Here is a 24899-nt window from a genome sequence, read left to right as displayed (position 1 = left end):
GAGACTCCAGAAATAAGTGAAGCAGTCGATGCGTTAAACTATTTCACGCCCTATCAATAATTCAGGCGACGACGCAAGTTAATGCTGAAGTAAAATTTTGCATTTCGAGGGACAGAACCAATCCCTATACATGCGTGCATTTTATTGTTGTACAGTCGGTATTCAAAATTATATATATATATATATATATATATATATATATATATATTGTACCTTGACGTAGTGGTCAGACTAATATATTGTGATGACCCAGTCGTAACATTAATTCTTTCAGATTTTATCATGGTAAGTACGTTTTTTGAAGAACGGTAAGACAGAAAGCGGCGAACTAAGATCAGAGAGTGGAGTTTTACTAATGACTATCTTGGAGTGTGATGTCATAACGAAAGGATAGGTAAGAAAAACGTTAGATTCGAAAATTTCCGAACCTGTCGAATGAACACTGCATGGTAAGTACCAAGGAGTTGCCTCTCGTGCTCTATGGTCACACTACCAGGTCTCCAAGATCGTTGCTAATCCAGCTTCGTGCTCAAACACCTAAGGAAAAATATCTTTCTACGGTGTTGGCAACTAGGAATTGGATGTACATATATAATGGAGGTAAAACACTAATCTAACCAGAAAAGACAACAACTTACTTAATTCCGCTAAAACAACACCAGAAGCAGGTGGCGCTGGCCAATCATAACGTTCAATTGGCCTCGGCGTACTTTTATCACGTTCTTGTCCAGCCGGTAAACAAGCTAATTTACGTGTTTCCAATGTGATATTACGATCATTTAGTAAAATTGGACCAGACTGACTAATATCATCCATATATGTTCGATGTGATTTTGACGTTAATTGACTGGTATGGTCACCATTAATGTTATCATTGTAATTATTATTGTCATCAGTGGTATTAGATAAGATTCTGGTGATTTTTTTTGTTGATGTTGTTGTCGATAATGACAGTTTATCAGTTTTAAGGTTATCATCATGTAGATTAAAAGCTGACAATGCAAAAGGTTTATTACGAGAACGTGATATAATAATGTCAGGGCGACAATTGTTAGTAGCAGTACTAGTAGTATTAGTTGAACGTGGTGTACTTGTATAAGTATTATACAATGGTGAGATTGCACTGCTAGCTGAACGACCAAATAATGTTGCGTAGATTTTTGTACCGGGCGGTAGAAAACGACTTTTACCACCTAGAAAAGTAAAATAAATTGACTGATTAAACTTAAACCGTTTTTAATTTTTTTTAGTACTGGTAGAAAAAGAAAGATATCTTTTTTATTAGTTTCACGTTATAGCTGAGTACGTATCAAAAAAGTTAGTCACATCACTTATGATTCCCATGAATCTCGACATGTTTAATAAGACTGGAACCAGTGGTGTACTTCACTTAAAATCAAGTTTCCGAATCCTTAATCAGTCACAGATGTACATGTTTTAAACATACATGTAAAAATAAGAAACAAGACAGTTGTTTTAATTTCATTTTGTTAAAATGCTGTTGCATTATAAGAATGAAGATAAACTTGTGTCTAAACATTTTAGATTCAGAAGTTACAATTACTGATTTGTAACGCTGCAGACAGAGATGAGTATAATCAATGTTAGTGTATGTTAAATAAAAAAAATTATGAACTAATCTAACTTAAGAGAAAAATAATTAGTATATGGTCTGTGGCATGCAGTGGAATTCATGGCGCGCGCTCCATCCTTTCAAGAATTCGTCACAGCTGGAGGTACCTGAATGCCAGTATTTATCTTAGGACTGAGACCCGAATGCAGTACTAATCCTTTCAAATGCTAACTTTCTATCCACGGAGTTGGTGAGTTCAAATAACTTCTAATTCAACGAGTGTGATATTTATATCATAATCAAAAGGAAACAGGCAAACAATACAGTGACTTATCAAAAAGGGTTTGGATTGTCTCGTTGTTGATGTTATTAACTGAATCTTGATCAGTCTTGATTTGGAAGTGTATATTCTGTGTGGATTGTTTCAATATAGCCATCCCGCTATTAGCCACAATACCTACATTCTAAATAACGTGACAAGTTGTTTATAATGCGATAATTCACACAGGATACACATATATTAATCAAAGACTGATCAAAATTTAGTCGACAATATCAATAACAAGATCATTTAAACCCTTTTCAAAAATAATATTATTATAAAGTCAGCACCATATACAATAGAAATAAAGTTTCTAAATTATGGATATTGAAAATTTGTATGAAAGTATAATTCATGTATCATGAAACACGTCACATTATTCCATTTTTTAAAAATACTGATTTTAGTGTCATTGTACTTAGAATAAATGGTTCATCAAACATACATGAACTATACGTTTAATTGTTACACAAGTAAACTATAAACTATTTCATGAAGTTGAAGGAAAACCGATAGAATATTGAGTCATCCTACTTAGGCAAGGTTAAAATAATAACATGTTAGATGGTTGAAGGTAGTTGTCAGGTAATCATTAACCTATATTTTGTGTTTGTTGGGATTTTTAACAAGGTGTATCTACAATTTTGTGGGAAGTGATGTTCTCTACGGAATTCGAAGCCACGTGAACCATATCCATGCTACCGCTGATATATTCGGTCCACAACTGACCTCTATTAAGAATTGGGTGTTTGCACTAATATAACGAAACGTCACCAACAAATTACAATGGAATTTCATCAGCACTAAGGAATAAATAAACATGATATCGGTTACAACTCAATGATCAATCAGTGCACAAATCTCGGTTGCATATGGGATTAGTCGCTAGCCAAATAGCTCAGTGTTGACGTTTCATACTGTGAAGCTGAGTGACTTGGGTTCAAATTCCAAGAAGGTATCAGTAACTTCACGATCGGATGTATGCCTTTTCGATGAAGCTTAGATTTAAGATTTTTTACCAACCACCTAACTCCAACCAGCACTTAATAATAAGAAAACAATATGATGAGGGGAATTTGTAACTCGGAAGCAGATTTCGAAAGTTTTACATTATTTGATCTGGCTAGTCCTACAGTGATTTCGTCACAATTTTAAATGACATCATCAGCATCAGTATAAACTAAAGAAGAAATATACACTTATCAACAATAAGCCGTAAAATTTCACCACTACAAAACAAACTACAACAATGATACGTGGAGAAATTTTACTAAAACTTTTGAAAGTATGCGATCCTGTTGTTTCTAAGAGAGATTAACGGAGCTTCACGACTATAAATCAGTCAGTCAGCCAGCTTTCAGAGAACGCAATATGCCTTCTAAATAAAACAACAAACAGTATATAAATCAAGTTTTTTGCCGAAACTAACAACCCACATAAAATTGTAAACTATTAACAGAGAAAACAAACAAACAGTTGTAAGTCGTTACAAACTATGTAGATAAGGTAGTCCTATTCTTTTTAGTTACTTATTTAAGAGAAATTTTCATTCAGTCACTTTGTTATTGTTGTTGCTATCGCATAACTATTATTGCCTTAGTGTCAGTTTGATTCAATATCTAGTTTATTGATATAAAAATGGATCCACTGATCGATATTTATTTAATTTTAAAACAGCTCAATATTACATAATCTGCAGTACTTGTGAGAAAAACCTGAAACATAATGCAGCATAATATAACATGCTTTTTTGGAAAGAAAAAAAACCCGAATAAAACCAATACTAGGAACATAATACACATAAATATAATCTTTTGGGTTTTTTACAGGTTATAAGGAAAAATTAATAGAATTTATGTATTGGCATATGTGATCAAATCCAGCGATTGTTAACAGTAGTTCAACAAACTAGAAGAAACCAACAATTCGGTTGTTTAGAAGAATTCACGTATGTAGTTAAATTACAAGCAATGCTAAATGAAAGTCAGTTAGTCAGTCAGTCAGTAACAACGTAGAACTTCTTACGTACGTACATCAATTCGAGTTGCCACACCACATTAGCACAGAGATGCAGTTGTCGATTCGAATCCCGTAGTGCTAGATGTAGTAAAAGTATAAGCAGTAATCAGATACATTAGGGTTTCAAGGGGTATAATCGAGTGAAATAAATTTGGGAAGAGAAAAAAAGAGACAAGGAGGAATAAGGAGATCAAAATTTGGGAGAACACAAAGAGTGGATGCACCTTAGCCATTGCAAACGATTTCGAGCCATGCCATTCAGGGTCTCTAACCATCGGTTGCTATCATCTCGCGGTCCGCAACCAGGTAGTCTACACCTACCAACATAACTCAGTCCACTTGTCAGTGACTTCATGGGTTTGTGCCATGTTCTGGTCTGGCCGCCCCTAGCTTTCTTCCAGCCTACTCCTATACCACTGAACATCGCACGTCGAGGCAATCGGTCGTTGTGCATACGTAACACGTGTCCCAGCTATCTCAACTGATGAAGTTTCATTATCCCATTTATTCTGGAGTTTTTTTACCTCCCGCCTTCTCTCTCTCTCTTTGTGGTAGTGGATTTCAGTACATTTATTTAGTGAGATTTTGGAAATGTTACAATTGGATGAACCTAAATTCCATCGTTAATGTGCATTTCGTTTCAAATACCTAACGTGTTACTTACTAAGCTGTTGAGCCCAGATCCTTACTAGCTAGTACAACTCACATGTATTGTATTTGTAAAAGCTTATATTTTCCCTTTGTTGATCTTTAAAACTGACCAGCCTCTGATGGCACATTGAATTCCACTGCTGGCCAAATTCAATTAAAATATGTGAGTAAATGACAATATTGAGGCCACCCGCTCATGTTGTACATATGCCAGGAGAATATGATCAGTTGCAGTCTTTAATATTAACTAGTATTTGATTACAGATGTCTTAGAAATACTGCTCGTATCTGTTGGGAACATCGGGTAAGTAATAGTGAAGTTAGACACAAGGTATTAGGAAATGATGGTAAATCAGTTGATGAGGTTATAAATCTTCGTCGACTGAGATGGTTGGGCTATGTTTTACGTATGTCTGAACGCCGATTACCACGACGCGCAATGCTGACTAGTGTTAGAGATGGTTGGAGGCAAGTTAGAAGCTGCCAAACCAAAACGTGGCATCAGTGCTCGAAGTCACTAACCTCTGGTGTGAGCTGTGTTGATAGATGCAGACTACTTGGTTGGGGTCCGTGTGACTATCGTAACCAATGTTTGGAGACTCTTGGCGACATGGCTTAGAATCGACCACAATGACGTTGGTGTATACACTCTTTGTCTCCTCTTAAACTGAGAGATTAAAATTGCTTTATATCTTCATTTCTACGAACTAGTTCTTTCTTTCTGTATTATATCTTTATACACAACCTTTCTCTTATATATTACTAATGAGGTGTGTGTATATGTGCCTGGTCCTACGTTGTAGCTGGCTGATTGAAATTCAAAGCGTTTAAGATAAGTGTTTTTGTCTTGAATTGAGAATTTGTCAGTCATTTTTAAGCATCAAAGGACATGTCAAAAATGTAATATTTCAAATCACCACACACATATCAGCACAATGATATACCAGATTAGTAGAGGTAGTAACAATATCAGTAGTAGTTCGAATGATTACTCATAGAAAACCTGATGATCCAGGAACGAAGAATGAATCCTCAATACAGAAAGTACAAGATAATTTTAGATCTTAATAACTAGAGAGAGACAAAGAGTGGATGCATCTAAAACTGTGAAATTCAAAGGCACTCGTTCGAATCCCATAAGGATGATAAACTCATTAAAGACTGCAGATAAACCTTGCTGACAAGTGCCGACATAGACGAAACCTAGGTTCAGGGTCTGTTATCAACTACCTCCAAACAACTAACACCAAAGCACAGTACACAGATTGTCGAATTACTTGGATTTGCGACCATATTGCAACTTGACCAATAGGACTGGGTCAGAGCTAAGAAACCAATAAACGTGTATTGGATAACGTTTAACCGTCAATCAATGTGATTGATTATTATTCTATTATTCGGTTATTAAAAATCAGTTGTATCTATATAACCATGTAAATCATAAAACTAACCATCAGGTAAGTGAAATTGTCGTGGTTGTGACGAATTATTTAAAGTTGTAGTGGATACGTTACGTTTATATCGATCATTATTCGGTATGGGGATTTGATTACTCAATTGTATATAGGATTGATTTAAATATCGACCATAGTTAGAGCTTGGTACTCGTCCACATAAACTCTAAAATACACACCAAATAAAGTAAATAAATATTGTAAACCAAAATAGTTACATTTTCAGAGAGCATGTCTAATCAAATCAGAATAGTTGAAGTGAATTCAAATTAATGACTTGATAATCAAGCGTCTTAATTCCTAAGTAAGCGCGGTGCTGAAGTTAGACGTAGCATCTTAAGTAGAAATAGCTTATCGATTGGTAAAGCTATTTTTCATCGTCTCAGTCAGGGTGCATGTTTACTACTCACCGCTTATGTCAACATCTAGTGCTAAATTTGGAAGGAAAATATTCGAAAAAAGCTAGACGCAATGGGACGAAGACGTGAAATAAGTAGAATAATTCACTTACGGTTGAATTGAACCAGGTTAGTATGTGTAGACTTCCTGCTTGGAATTCGTGAAATATCAGTGATCCATCGTCAGAAATGTCAAATTATACGGATTTAAATCAATCACAAGAGTAGTTGCATTCATTTTTTCATATTTTCTTTACGTTAGAAACTGTAACTATATCTTATACTTTTTATTCCTAGATATTTAAAGCCACACTTACCATTATAAGCTTTTTCTATTATCAGTCGTACTACTACTCTGAACTAATCATTGTACGTCGCGGTTAATTTCCTCTTTTTTATGTTGATATGAAATACGGCTGGTCTAAACCGAAACTCTCTTGTGAAATGTTTTACTTTTTTAGTAATTAACTGGTTGGTTGATTATTAGTCTCTACAAGAAAAGAATTTTCCATACCATAAAATCAACTGAGAATACATATTCTCCGACATCACTTCTCCTTTCATAATCACATTTCATATGGGATGATGACTATTCTATTTATCAGATTGTTATATGGGTACTAGTATAAGGGACTTTGCATAGCGTGCACAATGTTTTGATGTTAGGAGTATTTAGATAATCAGCAGGGATTGACAGGTTGTTTTGAACACCTAAATCTTAATAGAAGTTAGTCACAGGCGGAATAGCTAGGTACCACCGTATTAGATTGTGAAGCAGTATGTCCTATCAATATTACTGGTACAACTTGCTGACGAATCCCAGCTAGCACAAACTCTAGGTCAAACAAAGTTCCCTGCCGACTCCTCCCAACAATCTAAGTGTAAACTTTAGTTAGACAGGTGATGATTAATGTGATCTAACAAAAGTTATCTTAATTTGCTTTATTTATCCCCCCTTTATGAATTACCACGTTATTAGAGAAATAGTTGTGATTTAATGGTGGTTTAGTTTCACATTTGACTTAAAAATGTAAATTTTCTTGTTGTGTTCAGTGTTCCAGTCTCTCTTATTCAACTACATAGTTGAGTAAAATAAATTACATTGAAAAGTCACTTTGAACACATAAAACTTTGACAATTGTTTAATATATTGGGTTAACATACACTTTTTTTAACCGTAAACATGTATGTTACATATGAACGAATCAAATGTTTTGGCATACCACCACAAATACATTCAACGAACAAAACAAATTGCTTACTGGACAAAAGTTTAGTTTGTTGAAAAATCCTAAACTTTTCAGAATTCAAAACAAAAGAAAAATGTCGGTGTATATGTGTGCATAATGATTTGTAATAAACTAAAAATATTCTTAGTGGAAATCTAGTTGTTAGGAATGCAAATTTGAACTTTCTAGATTTCGAAACTTTTTGTTAACTTCCGATTAGGCTTTGACGTTTGAAACTTGGTTGTAATAGGTGGGTTGGCCAATCAATCATAGGTAACGTAGAGTCAAACATATGTACATTGTTTTGAATTGTCATCTTATGTCAGTACAGTGAAATCATCAAGAAAACTGCCAGAATAATCAAAGTAGTAGAGATGTCAGTGGTAGAAAATATTAGACATTGAATGTATGATGGTCTCAGAAGGAAAAATGAATTATCGGAGTAAAAAACTACAAGGCAATTTTAAAACTCAAGATCCAAAAGAAAAAAAAAATAAACTGACATACATTATCACGACAAATTCTGAGCTACATCAACTAACTTTTGCAATAACTTGTTTTAATGCTTTTGCAGACCCCAACGAGCATGGCTCAGCCCAACTGATAACAACTTTATGGAAAGACCTCATGTTTTGGTTTGGTTGTCCTTACCTATCTTTGAACTTACTATTACACCAGCAAACAGTTTGTTGATGTAGGTGGTTAAATATACACGTAGTACATGTCCAAACCACTTTCAGTCGATGAAGATCCACTATTTCATCAATCAATTTGTCATTTTTTACCTAGTACCCTGGGTCTGATCTTAAGATCGCTCGCTCAATTATCCTAACATTCGTGAGTGAACCAAGACATTAAACCTAGATTCGTGGTTTCCTATCGATTACCTTTGTCAAGTGTCAAGTGCACAAGATATTAAGTAACTTAGATGGGTAGCCATATTGCAACGTGATCGATTGGATTCGATCAGTACGACAAGGATAAAACAGATATGATATTGGTTACCATTCCATGTTTAAAAATACGTAACAAATCAATAAGCCGGAGAAAATGATTCTTAATTAAGGATATGGATATATAAGGTATATATGTATGTAAAGGGAGACAGGGAAATATGGTTATAGCATATTTTAGATTCAAAGAAATATGAGGAATAGATATGTCTGCACCAATTAAAAATTGGCAGATAGTTAAAAAAATCTTAGACACTTTTTAAAATTACCAGTTGTTCACTTTGTATGATTTATTTTGAAAATAACTCTTCAGAAACTTACGTGTCTAGACAGATGGAAAGACAGAGTGTGAGACTTCTCCTGACGTATATTGGTTTTATCCTGATCAGAGTTTCCAACATATAAATGCCTATAGTTTGAATCCTCCAAATTGGTTGACTAGAAAATTATAGTGAGAAAAGGACTTTGAACATTTAAAATAACAACAGAGCCGAAAAACAAGCTTACTGTGAAAGGTACAGAACGACTCCTAACCATCACCACACATGTGTGGTGATGCGAATGAATACTTCAGAATAAAAGTGTGATATGGATGATATTCAACACAGAATTACAACCAGCTAATAACTCATTCTAAACACTTAAAATTCCGAGCCATTTATCATATCCATACACTGCCAAATAAATACAACTGTTCGGCAAACTGGTAACGTAATTTGATAAAAGAATACGAACAGTTATTCTACATAACCATTAACCAGTGTTTGAACACCTGTGGCTTGTGTCACAACGTCTGACTAAAAATGAGGAAAATCAGGGGTTCGAGTCCTGAAATTTTTATTGACTCAGACAACCTGGTTGGCGTTAGTGTGTTATTTTAATTAGTTGTTGGAGATATTTTGTGATATAGCTGACAATCAACTTTATGGAACAGATGAGCATCCACTTTATCTTCAACTACATCATGAGTTTCAAAAGTCTCTCATACATTTTAATCCGCGAATTCATTGTCTCCTCAAATTACATTATCTATGCCTAGCGGTTTTCTTCTGGTACTAACAATGTTATTACTTTTACTGCTCTGACTAAAATTTTTCTGGACAATTTAATCTCACTGTGCTTATGTGGTTTGGCGAATTGAATCAATGGAAATATACTAGGTTTTACGTTGCACAGCAAATAAATTGAATCATAGTACTCTAATAGCAATAAAAGTTTATTTTGCAAGTACAACGTTGTCTAAAACATGTGGACTGATTCCGAAGTTGTCAGATTGGAGGCACAAACTACACATCAACTACTTTGGTTAAAACAGTTTGCTGTTATCACTAACTAACCACATAAAAAAATATAGCTTAACAGCAATACTTAGTGAGTTATACTGCTTTTTTACATAATTTATCCTGATACATTGTCATTATTAAGTTTACCACTATAAGAATTACATTAAAAATAACCTTCACTTTGTTAAGTTAGGTTGAAAAAGACATAAAAACGTAGTTTAATTTGCTATTTAATTCAAAAAATGTACCAAACAATTAGATTTCGCTGGTCGTAAAAACATGAATAGGGTACATAGAAGAAAGATAAATGGAAGTGGATATAATTTAATCAGAACGATACTTTGTTGTACAAGCGTAAAATAAAAGTGGATTTATATTGCGACTAAAACCAGTTTTAAACTGCATTGTTATAATTATCTATCAGTCGTTTAACAGAATATATTTCGAAGTGGTAAAAACATATGTTCTCAAAGCAAATCTACCCCAGTGTTTTCATTTTTACATGAAACCAAGAAAGAAATCAGATCACTTTTATTCTGAAATTTGTGAAATCAAAGCCTAACTAATGATGATATATTAGTTTTGCAAATTAATGCTTAGCAGTCATAAATTACCGAAACCATACACATTCAAACATGAAGAATAACTGCTGTTTCTGCATGTTAGCATTTACAAAAATGAGAATAACGTAATGCTAGTAAATTTAGTAGGTAGATGGGACGTTGTTGGAAAGTTATTTTACCAACATATCAAACCATAAGCCATTCGGAAAATGTTACAAATGACAACATACCAATCCGATAATCCAATACTTAATTTTTCAAGTGAATATATGAGCGAAAGGTTTTTTATAATACTTATGGCTTACTTCGCATAAACGCTCTCCGAGACCAGAATCTGTGCCTGCGAATTAAAATTAAGACTCGGTAATGTAATGATTTACTTAAGTATCCTTTCTCCTTGGATGCATGAAGACCATTTTGTTCTATGACAGGTTTTCGAAGAATAGATCTTGATTTTTGAGGAAGTCCAGCAGAAGAAATGCACGAGAAATCGTTTTGCGGTTGGTTCATCTCGATTAGCTGCTCATGAATATACTGTGACGATGCCATATCACTGGCACTGACACAACCTTCATCATCAGTAACAGACAAAGGTGTCTGGAGAAGGTTCTTACTAGGAACACTACCAACAGTTGCAGAACAGCATACTTGATTGATACAATGTGGACAATAGAATTTCTCCTGCCAAACAGTAACGCGATCACCAGGACGGAACGTGATCCTATTGCAAAAATTAGAAGGAAACGACAAATCATAATGAAAAATTTTTCACTCACACGAACTAAAACTTACGGAAATAACATCATATGAAAGCATAAATATTGCTTTAATGGACTGTATATGTAACATTGCATTGTTACTACGATCTCTTAAAATAAAGGGAAGTTCAAAATTTCGGATTTTAATTTCCAAAGTAATGTGTTGCCTTACAAATTTATTAGTTACTAGCTTGGTGGTTTATATTAAACGGGTCGACCATAGACCCAAAAATAGGGAGATAGAATTTTAATCAGAATTATATGCATTGCTAGTGAGAAGACTGTTTAATGCACATCTTGAGTAGCGGTTGACTCGCTTAGATTTACTGCCAAGCAAGGACATAAATGAGACAAAAAAATTAACATCATGGAGTACAAATGGCAAATTCGTTATTGATTTTGATTCTATGCAGTGTTTAGACGAACCATATACGATGTTATGATGGCTGACCGAATACGCATACCTAGTATGGAACGCCAACACGAACCAGTAACTAGTATAAAGCCACACTTTACCTAACTGCAATAAGAAACATGACGTTGCTGTCATAAAGGTTAGAGCTGAATTGCAAATATAGTTTATTTCCGAGACATATATACTGGGACGGCAAGTTTCCGAATTCACACGAAACGAGATTTTGTACATTATCTACTCTCCTTAAGAGAGACTAATAACTAAGCTCAATGATAATTTGTGGCATCTGCTAGTGCTTGGTGAGACAACCAATTTATTTCTGTTTAAAATCAGTCAAAGCTACGTTGATATCACCAAAAATACGATAATCACCAAATCGTGGGAAAGTTCGTTAACAACAGAGTTAAATTTCATGAACCGGAACGTCGTTAAGGTATGAATACTACCAACTGCGAAGTCTATAGACTTTATAAGCTGTATTTATACCTCCTATAGAAGTTAATTGCACTTGCGGCGGTATCATTATAAGTAAACCTAAATATGTCAGATATTTAGTTCACGAAATCATAACCATGTGACAAAAGAATTACGATAGAACCTTAGGAACTAAAACTTACGAACACTTATTACATTTGAAGCAACCTCGATGAAAAGAGAAATTGAGGGCTGTCACTACTTCTCCAGTTAGATCCTCCGAACAAATTTTGCATTTTGCAATAAAATAATGCCGATAATCATCCTGACAATAGAAACCACCATCCTTCACGAAAAATCCGCCATGTTCAAGGCTTTTGTTACATTCTATGTATTGTTTGATAAGTGAGATTTCTTACTTGTGCATTTAAAACAGTCCTTATGAAAATACTTATTTGATACTCGCAAAACATCTCCGCGGCATTTTCGACGGCACTTATCACAATAAATTTTACCTTAAGTTTTAGCGAACTTTATTACTTTTTATATTTTACTCCTTACCCATTTCTAGCTATCATCCACAAGCTAACCACATGAGTGATTTCAAATAAAACTTTTAGGCGACCCTGAGTAGACTTACAAGTATGTGAGTTGGTAAAACAAAGAAATGGAACACTGTAAAAAACTTTTTTTTCAAAGCAGAGGAAGAAGTGACTTTATAAACATGTAACCAATGTTTTGAAGTAAGCCTGTGGTTTTTGTTGGCTGTATTGGTACATTAATGTTTGCTGAATACCTCCAAGTCAACCAGTATTACTGTCCAGATGCTTTTGCAAATTAAATGAAATTGAGTGATTATCGATGCGTATCTGACTAAGTAGTTGGAGGATTACACTTATATGAGGGCCACAAGTCGTCCGAACCTGCGTAAAATCGTGATATTTTTTCACAGTATGAATTAGAACAATGCAATATTCCATGCTATCTGACATTGTCGTTTTTTTCGTATTAATGGTCTATCAATTATGTTTAACTCCATGCCTACTATATCTCCAGTTCCTTTAAAGATATGAAGCGATATGAAACCCTCGGCTCGTCACGTTTCAGACAAATTCAGGTAGAATAATTAATTGAACAACCAAAAGCTCGCTATCCCTGAAAACAGCGACTGGTCATGACATAGAATAGTAACACTTCACACTTCCTAGGGGACTCTGTCAGCAAATACTCATCTACGGGTTTGATACTGGGTATGAGCACATGAAGTATGTGAATGTCCTTGCCAACTCATATCGTATATTTAATAAAGTATACGCTGCTGTGGGACTTTGCTCAAGAATAATAAATAGTGTGAGCGCTGAATTGTACAAAACAGATCTAATAGATAACTTATCACCCCATCTTCATCATGCTTACGCTTTACAACTCGGATATCGTCCCTCACAAAAAAATATGAATATCAATAACGTGCCCCTCAGACGACTGCCAAACAGACTAAAAGATTTTATTATACGAAAGCGGCAAGTTTCTGAATATATATATTAACGGGTAATATCCAATGATGAAATGGAACAGATAACTAGAAAAGTTGCAAATATTTTTATCCAAAACCGACAAGAAAGTAGTTGGTAAAAAGTAATTGTCAGTGGAAGATCAATACTGACCCCTATTGTTCGGTGTAGATTGAAAGTCGCCTCCGTTAAATAACTGTAATTACAATGTGTTGCGGTAGGAATATACTGAAGCCGCCTTAGCATAGCATAACTAATGTCTTAAAGGATTCGTACAAAGTCAAATCAGAGATCTCGTAGTTGTCCATCAACGAGAACGAGAACGTATTAAGCTGTGAATCTGTACGTAACGACCAAAATGCTAGTATTCGATTTGAATGCAGAACTAACTAAACAAAGTTTGTTCGATTAGACCAGACTACGTTCTTCTGTACAGAGTACGATGCGTTTTTGATTTACTCGTATTAAATCATACCAAAAACACAAGCTCCGTGCCCAATTGAAATGGTTCTAATTTGAGGAGGAGAACACATTATATCAAAAATATAAAATACCTCAAACGATGCATCCTGTGCTATGCAGTCAAGAATTTCTCTAACACAAATTGGAGTGATAAACAACAAAAGCGGTGGTTAATACACAAGAGTTCAACACCTGAGAATCAATAAAAATATTCCCAACGAGACTGTATCAAATATCTATCCTCAGGGATTCCAGTCGTCTTTCCAAGAAGATAGTCAAAGATTAACAATCATACACTGGACCACGCCGTGTACTTGAGCTTAGGCAAACACAATCTTATTGTCAATAGTGCGAAAATGTGCAACAGAAAAATTAGGTAGCAGAAGGCAAATCTTTAACCAAAGTAAAAGCTCAGACAAGGAAGACCAAAGAAGACAAATTGTGGTTAAAAGAGATTTGAATGAAGGTTAAAATACACGACAGGGAGAATAAGCAAATAAATGACTGTACTGTACAACGAAATGCTGTGAAGGGCTTTCCAGCGTTTTCTTGCCATTAATCTCAGAGTTGTTATGCATCGAATGTTGCGTGCTATTCTCAGAGTAATTTACTGTAGTATAATACTGGGTCATCGTCTCTTGAAAAATTACACAAACTCTGTTGAAGTGGCACAGTTGAATTTGTTTCAGTTCTTTCTCTAGATCATTATTTGTACTCACTTTATGATTCGGTTTATAAACCGAAAAGCTTCCATATCATTTTTAAGTTATCCACTGTTTCGACAAGACAATACAGTAATTTAATGTACATGGTATGTGCCTAGCATCGGAATCCGAGAGTTTTAATCCATATAGAATTCGACATTTGTAAATACCTACAACAAACCAGTTACAAGTCTTCACCAATACCCTATTACTTACTATAAAAGTTTGTTTCAACTTTAACTCTGGATCACTGAGGAAAAGCTGCCGTTTAAAAAAGTAAACGGATTTGAGTCACTGTGTTAACATCAACAATGAAATGTACAAACATTTAACTAACGAGTTCCAAGTAGGATCAAATGAATGCCATGGACACTGTATAACAACCATGCGAAAACTTTCCACTATACTTTGGGTAAAAGGTTTTGAATTGGTGTAAAATATTCTCTAAAATCAATGAATCTACCTTCTACCCGATACTTCCTTGAAATTATTCTATTGATTATGAATTCTGCCCAACATAAAGGAAAACGTCAATTGATTTCCTAATTTTAATTATCAGCAGACTTAATAAGAATACTATCTCATGAAAGCGAGGTGAGCATTTCAACAAAATTGATGTTATGTTCGTGTGAATAGAACAGTTAGAACGATATTGTGGTCTTACCTCCAAAGAATAAACCACTATTTCTCAAGCATCATAAAACATTTACCTTTACGTTAAACTCTTCTATTATTATACATCCCATAATTAATTTTGAGAGAAACGCATGAGGCGCTTATTCACCTTAGTATTTCTAATCATTCAGAAACTTGATTCCAGTAGTTATCATCTCATGTAAACATGGATTCCTTACAAAGTTATTGGAATCCACAAATTGTTACTGATAATGATGTGTAAGATACATAGATACAAGACCTCAAAACTCTTGTTTAAGTAACGTTGCAGTATTTTTTTAGTGTGAAAGTTCACCAAAATTGGAGCTGATTAGAGTCTGTAGCGTGGCGTCGAGTTGAGATTATCTATGAACACCGCTACCAAGAAACACGTGCCAGGTAAATCAGAAGGCGGAGGTTGAACGTAACCAGATTTATTTGGTTGGCGATCTCGTGGTATTGAACGAATACCGAGATCGTGCCAAGGAATGGTACAAGTGGAAGCAGAAGACAGGAGTACGTGCGAACAGTACCAAAAACCGCGGAACAATGATGGAAGGTAATGGAAGCACAAAATGGCTATAATTGGCACAGTTAAACAAAAGCACATTAAAACAAACACTAGTACAGTTGGTTATAATAATAGTTGTTTCTATTAAATCAGTCGTGTTCTCGTGATAAATGGTGAGTCGCTACAGGAGCCCCCCGCTAGAAAGGGCTTACACTTTCGATAAATAGCGGTTTAAATCGTGGGACTGATCGGCTGACGAGCGATTGTAGGACGGAAGAATTGGCGAACAGGAAAGCGATCTTTGATCGTCGAGTTGCCAACGAAGGTCGTTTTCGGAGAACGGTACCAGGAGCGATGTGCTGTATTTATTGCTTGAGTTGGCATGTCACACCAGAGTGGTTTGTATCCAGAATCTGAAGATTGCGTTCGTAGGGAATGCGGACCAGAAACGCTGCAGACGAAGGACGAAACCACGTTCAGCCAAAAGACCAGAAGCGACCGTAACGACCAAGTTCGAGACCAAGCGTATGCCAAGCATTCGAAACCAAAATATCGACTGAGTGCGTTGACAAGAGCGTGGGTGGCCAATCCAGCTTTCGCCAAAGTTGACTGAAGTCGACGGAACCAAACGGAGATGGTCGAAGGCGTAGGCTCAGGAAACAAAAAGAAAATCAAAAAAGAGAAGAGTGTAGCATAGGAATATTCCTACACCGTATCGGTTGTTGACTGTGAGACTAGTCGCGGAAGCGTACGGGCAACCGTACTCGGCGACCGGAACGTGAGACGGTAGTCTAGTTCGCGTCGCGTGAGCCTGCAATCTCATCCGAAGTCAAGGGCGGCGTGGTCTGCTGATCTGGACGTGAGACTGTCGTCTCGTCCGTAGACGGTGCAGATGACGCGTGCTGTTGACTGGGACGTGAGAATGAGGTCTCAGGTGTATCTAGCGTGGGAACTGAAGATGGTTTGAGGATCCCGCTAGTAGGTTTGATAGGTCTAGCATTGAATCTCAGGTTGTCAGATAGGGCACTGTCATCGACGTGTGCTGGTTTGAGACGATCAATGCTGACGATCTCGACGCGGCCGTGTCGATCAACCTTGAAGGTCTTTTTGTGACGAGCGATCAAGCGAAAAGCGCCTTCGTATGGTTGTTCCAAAGGTTTGCGTACAGAATCTACTCGTATGAGAACATGTGAACAGGTAGATAACTCTCGATGGAGAGCGACCTGTCGATGTTGTATTCGAGTTGACACCGGATGTAAGATCCATTTTGAAGGTTTTGTGTGTTGGTGAAAATCCCTCCATGTATATACTTGTACTTTGTTCCTATTGATCCCCTTAGTTGTACATTGTTGTATTTTGATTACATTTGAATTGTTAATACTTGTATTTTCTATTATAGTTTTTGTTTTTCTTACGCATTCACTAAGTTTGTGCTTCTTCCTGAACTGCATCTGTGTTGTTTTACTTGGCACTTGTTCTTGGCGGTAGCCATATTGATTTGCTACTCCTTTTGTGTGTGTGTTCTATCCAGTCAGGATATAATAACGTTCATTTGTTTTGACTGGTAATTTTCCCTCATCTTCTATCAACTTCTTTATTTATTGTAATTTAGATTTGATTGATTGAACAATTATTGGTTGAATAGCCGGGTGGTAATATTTGTTTAGGTAACGATTTACATTTAAATTTATGATGAATTATAGAACCGCTAGTTACCCGATTACTTGTTCTGATTTCGACGGGAAAGGGCGCGTGTCTAAAGTCCCCGGTAGGCTATTCTTCAACATCCAAACCGTAGTTTGGATCCTACAGTTCTAAACAAATAATTTGGTCGAATTCGTTTGGTTTTCGTTTCGCTGATTTCAATCATTGTCTCTGGGAATATTTGGTTGTTCGCTTACGATGCCAAACAATCGTCAAAGGAAATTAAGTCCAAGGCTCGTGGAAGCTAAAAGAGATGAACAAAAGGATGGACCCCCTCAATCAAGGCAAGTGCCTTATGATGCTTCTATGTGTCATGGTTCGTATTCTAATAGGGACGATTGTAATTATAGTGAATCTAGTTGTGATATAATGGCAGATGGCATAGAAAACCTTAGTTTAGACGTAAAGCAAGCGAAAAGCGCGATGCCTACGGCGCCTTTCGTAGGTCTAGAGTTACCAAAGGTTGAGTTAAGTTATTTCGACGGTCAACCTAGAGGTTATTGGAGGTTTTTAAGGGAGTTTGAGACCTATGTGGAATCAAGGGTCAAGGATGATGGTCAACGCTTGCTTTATTTGATACATTATTGTAAGGGTAAAGCGAAAACAGCCATTGAGGGTTGTATTATGTTGGAAGCCTCTTCTGGTTACAAGAAGGCCAAAGAAATTCTAAAACGGTTATTCGGACAGGCGCATGTAATCGCTCGAGAGACACTAGAAGACTTATTCAATGCCGTGAATTTTGATTATAATGACGGAGAGCAACTAACATACTTGGCTATTAAAATGGAAAACTGCGCTATGATCTTGGAACAGATGAATTATGTCTCTGATCTAAATTCCTTAGTTACCTTGGAAAGAATAGTGAGACTCTTGCCTCAGCCTATGCAAACCCAGTGGGCGGACTGGGTGGATGAATTGACTGAAGATAACAGGAAACCGACCTTTGGCGAGCTCACTCAGTTTATCGCATCGCGTGCGAGAGTAGCTTGTAGTAGATTTGGACGGTTAGCAAATCGTTCAAGAAAAGGACATAACGTAAAGACGAACTATCACGTGCAATCGGAGCAAAGGAATAGCTCGACAACGAAAACTAAATGCAGTATGTGTTCCCACGACCATGCTATTGATAAATGTCCACAGTTCTTAGCGCTTACAGTTCAAGACCGATGGTCTCACGCTAAAAGCAAGGGTATCTGTTTTGTTTGTCTTAGACAAGGACATAAGGTTAATGAATGTAAGCTGACAAAGCGTTGTAACGTTGGTGGTTGTGAAAAGAAACACCATTCTTTGTTGCAGAGCGAAAGTGATAAACCTGGTATCTCGAATTGTTGCGGATACACTAAATCAATAACCAGTCAAGTGTGTTTAGGAATGATTCCCGTACGGTTGAAATCACGAAAAGCCGAGATTGTGGTTTATGCTCTCTTGGACAACGGTTCTGATGTGACACTGATAAAATCAAACTGTTTGAGGTCTCTCGGGCTGAGCGAAGACCAAGCATCAGTGGTAGTTGAGACTGTGGGCGGTAATAGAACAATGAAGGTCACGAGTGCGCCTTTTAAGGTATATTGTTTAGATCGATCTGAACATGTTACGATTGAAGGAGCTCTGATTGTAGCAAGTATACCAGGTCATAAGCCAACAAAGTCAGCAATGAACAACCTAGTTAAGTGGCCGCATTTAAGTGATGTGCCAATAGATAGCCTAGGCTCTGAAGAAGTTTTACTGTTGATTGGTTGCGACGTACCAGAAGCACATTGGGTGTTAGACCAACGGTTGGGTGGAAGGAAGAACCCGTACGCTGTGAAGTCGTTGCTGGGGTGGGCGGTTTTCGGACCTGCGTTATGCCCGGAATATAGGAGAAGAGTTGTTAACCATACCAGTAAGGTACAGACATTAGAGAACGAAATACGTGAGCTTTATGATGTAGAGTTTTCAAATGCTTATTCAAGTGAAAAATCATTATCAGTAGACGACAAGGCGACTATAAAGATTGTGGAAGGGGGCACGCGCTTCGACAACGGTCATTTTGTAGTTTCTATACCGTGGAAAAAGAATCCAAATATGAAAGTGGATAATTATGAAGTAGCAAACCGTAGATTACAAAGTTTGAAGGGTATGTTGTCGAAGGATGTCAGTCTTCACATCAGGTATATCAAAAGTATTGAAAGTGATTTTACTAAGACTTATGCGGAGAGGGTCTTTGAAATATATCTGCAGTCTTATTATCGCCCTCGATGGTATTTACCACATCATGCAGTATTAAACATGAAAAAACCAGAAGAACTTAGAGTGGTCCTTGATTGTGCCGCCCAGTTTGCAGGGGGTTCCCCAAATGATATGATTTATCAAGAACCCGATACCACCGCTGAGTTAAGGTGTATATTAATAAGTTTTCGCAAGGAGGCAGTTGCAATCCCTGCAGATGTTGAAGAAATGTTCATGCAAGTGAAGGTCCCTGAGTATGATCAAGGAGCTTCAAGATTTCTGTGGTGGCAGGAAGGAGACATGTCGAGGGAACCATCCGAGTTTCAAATGACATCCCATCCATTTGATGCCACATCCTCGCCGTTTCGTGCGAACTTTGCCTTGAATAAGACGACCCAAATATTCTCTGACGGTTATGATGGTTATGTTGTAGATGATGTCAAGAATAATTTCTATGTTGATGATTGCTTGATATCCATTCCCACTTGTGATCAAGCAAAGAGTTTCGTTAAGCAGATAAGTGAATTATTATGTAGAAGAAGTATACAAAAAATGACCGATCTTGAATCTTGGTTCAAATGTCCTACTTTATTGCATGGCGAATTTTATATAACAATCACTGACTGTCCGGAACCTACTCCTGACGATATTGAATTTAGAAAAACTGCTGTGGTTAACTTGAGTAGTATGAAGTACAACATGACACCTATTCTCTTTTATTATTCCGAGTGGTTGAAATTAGTCAGAGCTGTAACCTGGTTTAGAAGGTTCATCGAATTCTTGATGGTACTTCGTTTGCCGAGTTGTGAAGGATCCGTTCATCTAGGATGTTTAAAGGTCAAAGAGCTTGACATCGCCAAGCGTAAGATTTTATTGATGGTTCAGAAAGAAGTGTATGGAGAAATACTTAGTGGATTTAAAAACAATGGTAAAGTAGTTAGTCACAATGATCTGAAGGGCTTATCACCGATAATGCTTGATTGGTTACTCTGCGTTGGAGGTCGACTAAGATACTCGGATTTCCCAAGTGCTTTTAAACATCCAGTAATTTTACCCAGACGACACTTAGTGACGGAAATGATAATTAGACATTTTCATAAAGAACAAGGACACATAGGAAGATCATTAGAAAATGGGTATGGATATGTGTTTACTTGTTTGCAAACATGGGCAGTACATATTGAAATGATGTGTAGTGTGATTACTGATTCATTTTTAATGGCTCTATTACGTTTTATTGGAAGAAGAAGGAAACCTCCGGAGATTTACAGTGACAGTGCGTCAAGCTTCGTGGTGACAGTTTCTGAGTTAAGCAAGTTTGTGCAGCAGTCGAGTCAGAAGATAAACATTGAATCGTCAGCGAGGCCCTCATCCAACAGCATGGGTGGAGTGTGGGGAAGAGTGATTAGGTCTATATCACGACTGTTATTTTTGATCACCAGAGAACAGGTGAAGCAGGTCTCCTTGAAGCTTTGGATTAGTCTTTGTTGTTATTAATGTAGTTAGGTCGAGTAGGCGTACTGTTGTAAGTCCTACTCGTTCCTATGGTGTGATATGTTATAAAATGAAACATGACCGTAGGCATCAAGGTAGCTTGTGTGGTATGGAGGGATTTTGGGGGCCAGTGTAAGATCCATTTTGAAGGTTTTGTGTGTTGGTGAAAATCCCTCCATGTATATACTTGTACTTTGTTCCTATTGATCCCCTTAGTTGTACATTGTTGTATTTTGATTACATTTGAATTGTTAATACTTGTATTTTCTATTATAGTTTTTGTTTTTCTTACGCATTCACTAAGTTTGTGCTTCTTCCTGAACTGCATCTGTGTTGTTTTACTTGGCACTTGTTCTTGGCGGTAGCCATATTGATTTGCTACTCCTTTTGTGTGTGTGTTCTATCCAGTCAGGATATAATAACGTTCATTTGTTTTGACTGGTAATTTTCCCTCATCTTCTATCAACTTCTTTATTTATTGTAATTTAGATTTGATTGATTGAACAATTATTGGTTGAATAGCCGGGTGGTAATATTTGTTTAGGTAACGATTTACATTTAAATTTATGATGAATTATAGAACCGCTAGTTACCCGATTACTTGTTCTGATTTCGACGGGAAAGGGCGCGTGTCTAAAGTCCCCGGTAGGCTATTCTTCAACATCCAAACCGTAGTTGGGATCCTACATCGGTGACATCGTTCGCACAAATGCAGGCAGTCGATGGACGTAGTCTGATTTACCGAAATCAGGTCTGCTCCGTGGTGTGAATATTTCCCCAACAGACGCAATATCGTGTCGTATACAAGTTCAGCGGCGGAACATTAGATATCTGCCTTCAAGCTCGTTCGAATACCTAAGTGATCGAGCGGTAAGGTTTCGTAACAGTCGTCGTTTTCGTGTGCTCGAAGAGCCCTTTTAACTTGACGGTGAAACCGTTCTGGGTTAATTACTATTCGGTTATCCGAAAAGCTTAGGAATGATAGCGTAAGATGTTGATAATGTTCATCTTCGTTTGATGATGCGATTAGTAGGTCATCAATATAGACGTGAACAAAATCGAGGTCTCGTACAATGCTGTCGATAAACCTTTGAAATTTTGAGCAGCATTCCATAATCCAAATGGCATTCGTAGGAACTCAAACAAACCGAAAGGAGTCGTGATTGCAGTTTTTTCGATATCTTCAAGAGCGACTGGGATCTGATGATATACTCGTACCAGATCGATCTTAGAAAAGATGGTCATGCCCTTGAGTGATGCCGTGATGTCGTGTATGTGAGGGATGGGGTAGCTATCAAAGCGCGTAACTACGTTTAAAGCTCGGTAGTCGCCGCATAGTCTCCAACTAACCCTATCTTTTCTGCGCACCATGTGAAGAGGAGAGGCCCATGGACTGTGAGAAGGACGAATAATACTAGTAGCTAGTAAATTGTCAAACTCACGTTTAGCGAAAGCTAATTTGTCCGGTGCCAGTCGGCGAGGTCGTGCCGTGACTGGCGGTCCGCGGGTGACTATGTGGTGTACCACACGATCGGTCACCGATGGAATCTCCTCGAGTGGTTTAGTGAATAAAGCGTGGAATTTATCGTCACGCGAGTAAAAAGTGCCGAGGATTCGGTACGCGTTCATGTGGGCTTTACAGCCCATGAATTTACTGTTCGACGAAGTATCGATTAGCTGCAGCCTACGTGAATCGACAAGCAATTCATAGTGTTGTAGAAAATCGATACCTAGTATAGCTGTGGGAACATCAGCAATGATGAACGTCCACAGATACCGTCGTCGATCGCCCAGGTTGACCGCGAGTTGTCGTGTACCGTAGGTAGGAATGACTGAGCCATTCGCAGCGCGTAGTCGAAGCACTGTGGCTTGTGACTTGCTGCTACCTCGTGGTACGACAGAAACTTGGGCCCCAGTGTCTACTAGGAACCTAGCGTTTGTGCGATAATCGTGCACATAGAATAAGCGACCAACCTGGGGAGAAGGGCCGGCGAGTACGGCCGCTTTTACTCGCCGGCGCTGGCGTTTCCCGCCTTGTATGAGCATGGTGCTCGACAACGGCGTGCGCCAGACCCGAAGGACCTATGGAACCAGCACCAACTGTCACTCGCTTCCGTAGCCGCCTTTCGGCATGGCTTGGAAGATGCCCTTTTGGGCGAGTGGTGACTGGTTTGCGAGAACTTGAGCGAGCTCGGGGACGTAGGGTTGGGGTACGTTACAACGGTATCGAAAACTAAGACGTGTGTGAATACACCCGTCCCTGTCACCATGAGCTGAGGAATGACCGGCATCCATGTCTACTTTAGGACGTGCCGTCGAAGCAACTACATAGGTGTCTCTATTACTAGTCCTCGCTAAAATTTTGATTGCTATGAGGGCTACCTGGTTAAGCGGTGAGTCCTCGAGCAGTGCCGTCACAGTAGGTTGGATATGAGCTGGTAGTGACTCGAGCCACAATTCCTTAACTATTTCCGAGTCAGATGCTGTTGGTCCTGCAAGAGATTGCACGCACGTGAGGTGGTGGCTTGGTTTAGCATCACCAGGGGTGACGTGCTAACAATGTCTCAATCGTTCCTCCCTCGATGGGAGGAAATGTCGGAGAATTGCCTCTTTGAGGCGATCATAAACATTAGGCACATTGGAATTGAGGATGACCTCACGTACAGCAACTAAATGGTCCCCGAGCAGTGATTCGAGAGCGAAGGCGTATTTTGCCTTTGGCTCGTGATGCGACGAGTCTCGAACTGAGACTCTAATGCAGCAAACCAAACCTCTGGGTCGTGGGGATGAATGATACAGGTCGAAAGTGAATGGCCTGTACGTCTGAGTCTATAACATTATTAGAATTCTTGTCGCTATCAGTCATGTCGTGTATATTATATATTAAAAATTAATATGAAAATATACGACAGACGTGGATAGATAAACTATACACTCACCGAATTGGCTTTTTGGAAGATTTGACCAGAGGTTGAGGCGTGTTCCAAACTTTGGGATCACCAATTGTAGCGTGGCGTCGAGTTGAGATTATCTATGAACACCGCTACCAAGAAACACGTGCCAGGTAAATCAGAAGGCGGAGGTTGAACGTAACCAGATTTATTTGGTTGGCGATCTCGTGGTATTGAACGAATACCGAGATCGTGCCAAGGAATGGTACAAGTGGAAGCAGAAGACAGGAGTACGTGCGAACAGTACCAAAAACCGCGGAACAATGATGGAAGGTAATGGAAGCACAAAATGGCTATAATTAGCACAGTTAAACAAAAGCACATTAAAACAAACACTAGTACAGTTGGTTATAATAATAGTTGTTTCTATTAAATCAGTCGTGTTCTCGTGATAAATGGTGAGTCGCTACAAGTCTATGAAAACCTGGTCAAAGCTGTGTATGAACCAAAAAGATACACAAATGATTGATGAATGTAAAATTATATGGAACCGTATTAATAATAAAATGTTTATATCAAAAAGGTTTAAATTGTTTCTTTCAATAAACAAAGCTTTCTCACATAACTACGTTGGATCGAACATAGATCATCTGGACCCTAGTGAATTACACTTTTCCATGATCTCAACTTATGTTAACTTACAATTTAACTCAGCAGTCATCCTTCCT

At 37.6% G+C, this 24899-nt stretch overlaps 1 protein-coding gene across 2 annotated transcripts in view; it reads right to left on the bottom strand.

Moving 5' to 3' along the window:
• The window catches only part of ABLIM2_1 (Actin-binding LIM protein 2), a 107311-nt gene extending 94654 nt beyond the window's left edge, over nucleotides 1-12657 (bottom strand). The window contains exons 1-8 of one of the 2 annotated variants that reach the window (XM_051212872.1): nucleotides 12594-12657; nucleotides 12452-12547; nucleotides 12236-12419; nucleotides 10826-11166; nucleotides 10751-10785; nucleotides 8921-9037; nucleotides 6017-6185; nucleotides 639-1193 (exon numbers count right to left, since the gene is read on the bottom strand). In XM_051212872.1, the coding sequence (XP_051068796.1) occupies nucleotides 639-1193; nucleotides 6017-6185; nucleotides 8921-9037; nucleotides 10751-10785; nucleotides 10826-11166; nucleotides 12236-12419; nucleotides 12452-12547; nucleotides 12594-12597 (1501 nt within the window). In that variant the 5' untranslated portion in view covers nucleotides 12598-12657. The remainder of the gene's footprint in view (nucleotides 1-638; nucleotides 1194-6016; nucleotides 6186-8920; nucleotides 9038-10750; nucleotides 10786-10825; nucleotides 11167-12235; nucleotides 12420-12451; nucleotides 12548-12593) is intronic. The other variant, XM_051212873.1, reaches the window with a different exon arrangement.
• Nucleotides 12658-24899: the final 12242 nt, after the last annotated feature.

The sequence above is a fragment of the Schistosoma haematobium genome, chromosome 3 (genome assembly GCF_000699445.3).
Source record: "Schistosoma haematobium chromosome 3, whole genome shotgun sequence".
NCBI lineage: Eukaryota > Metazoa > Platyhelminthes > Trematoda > Strigeidida > Schistosomatidae > Schistosoma > Schistosoma haematobium.
Note: the sequence above shows the minus strand (reverse complement) of the source record. Positions and strands in the feature narration are given on the sequence as shown.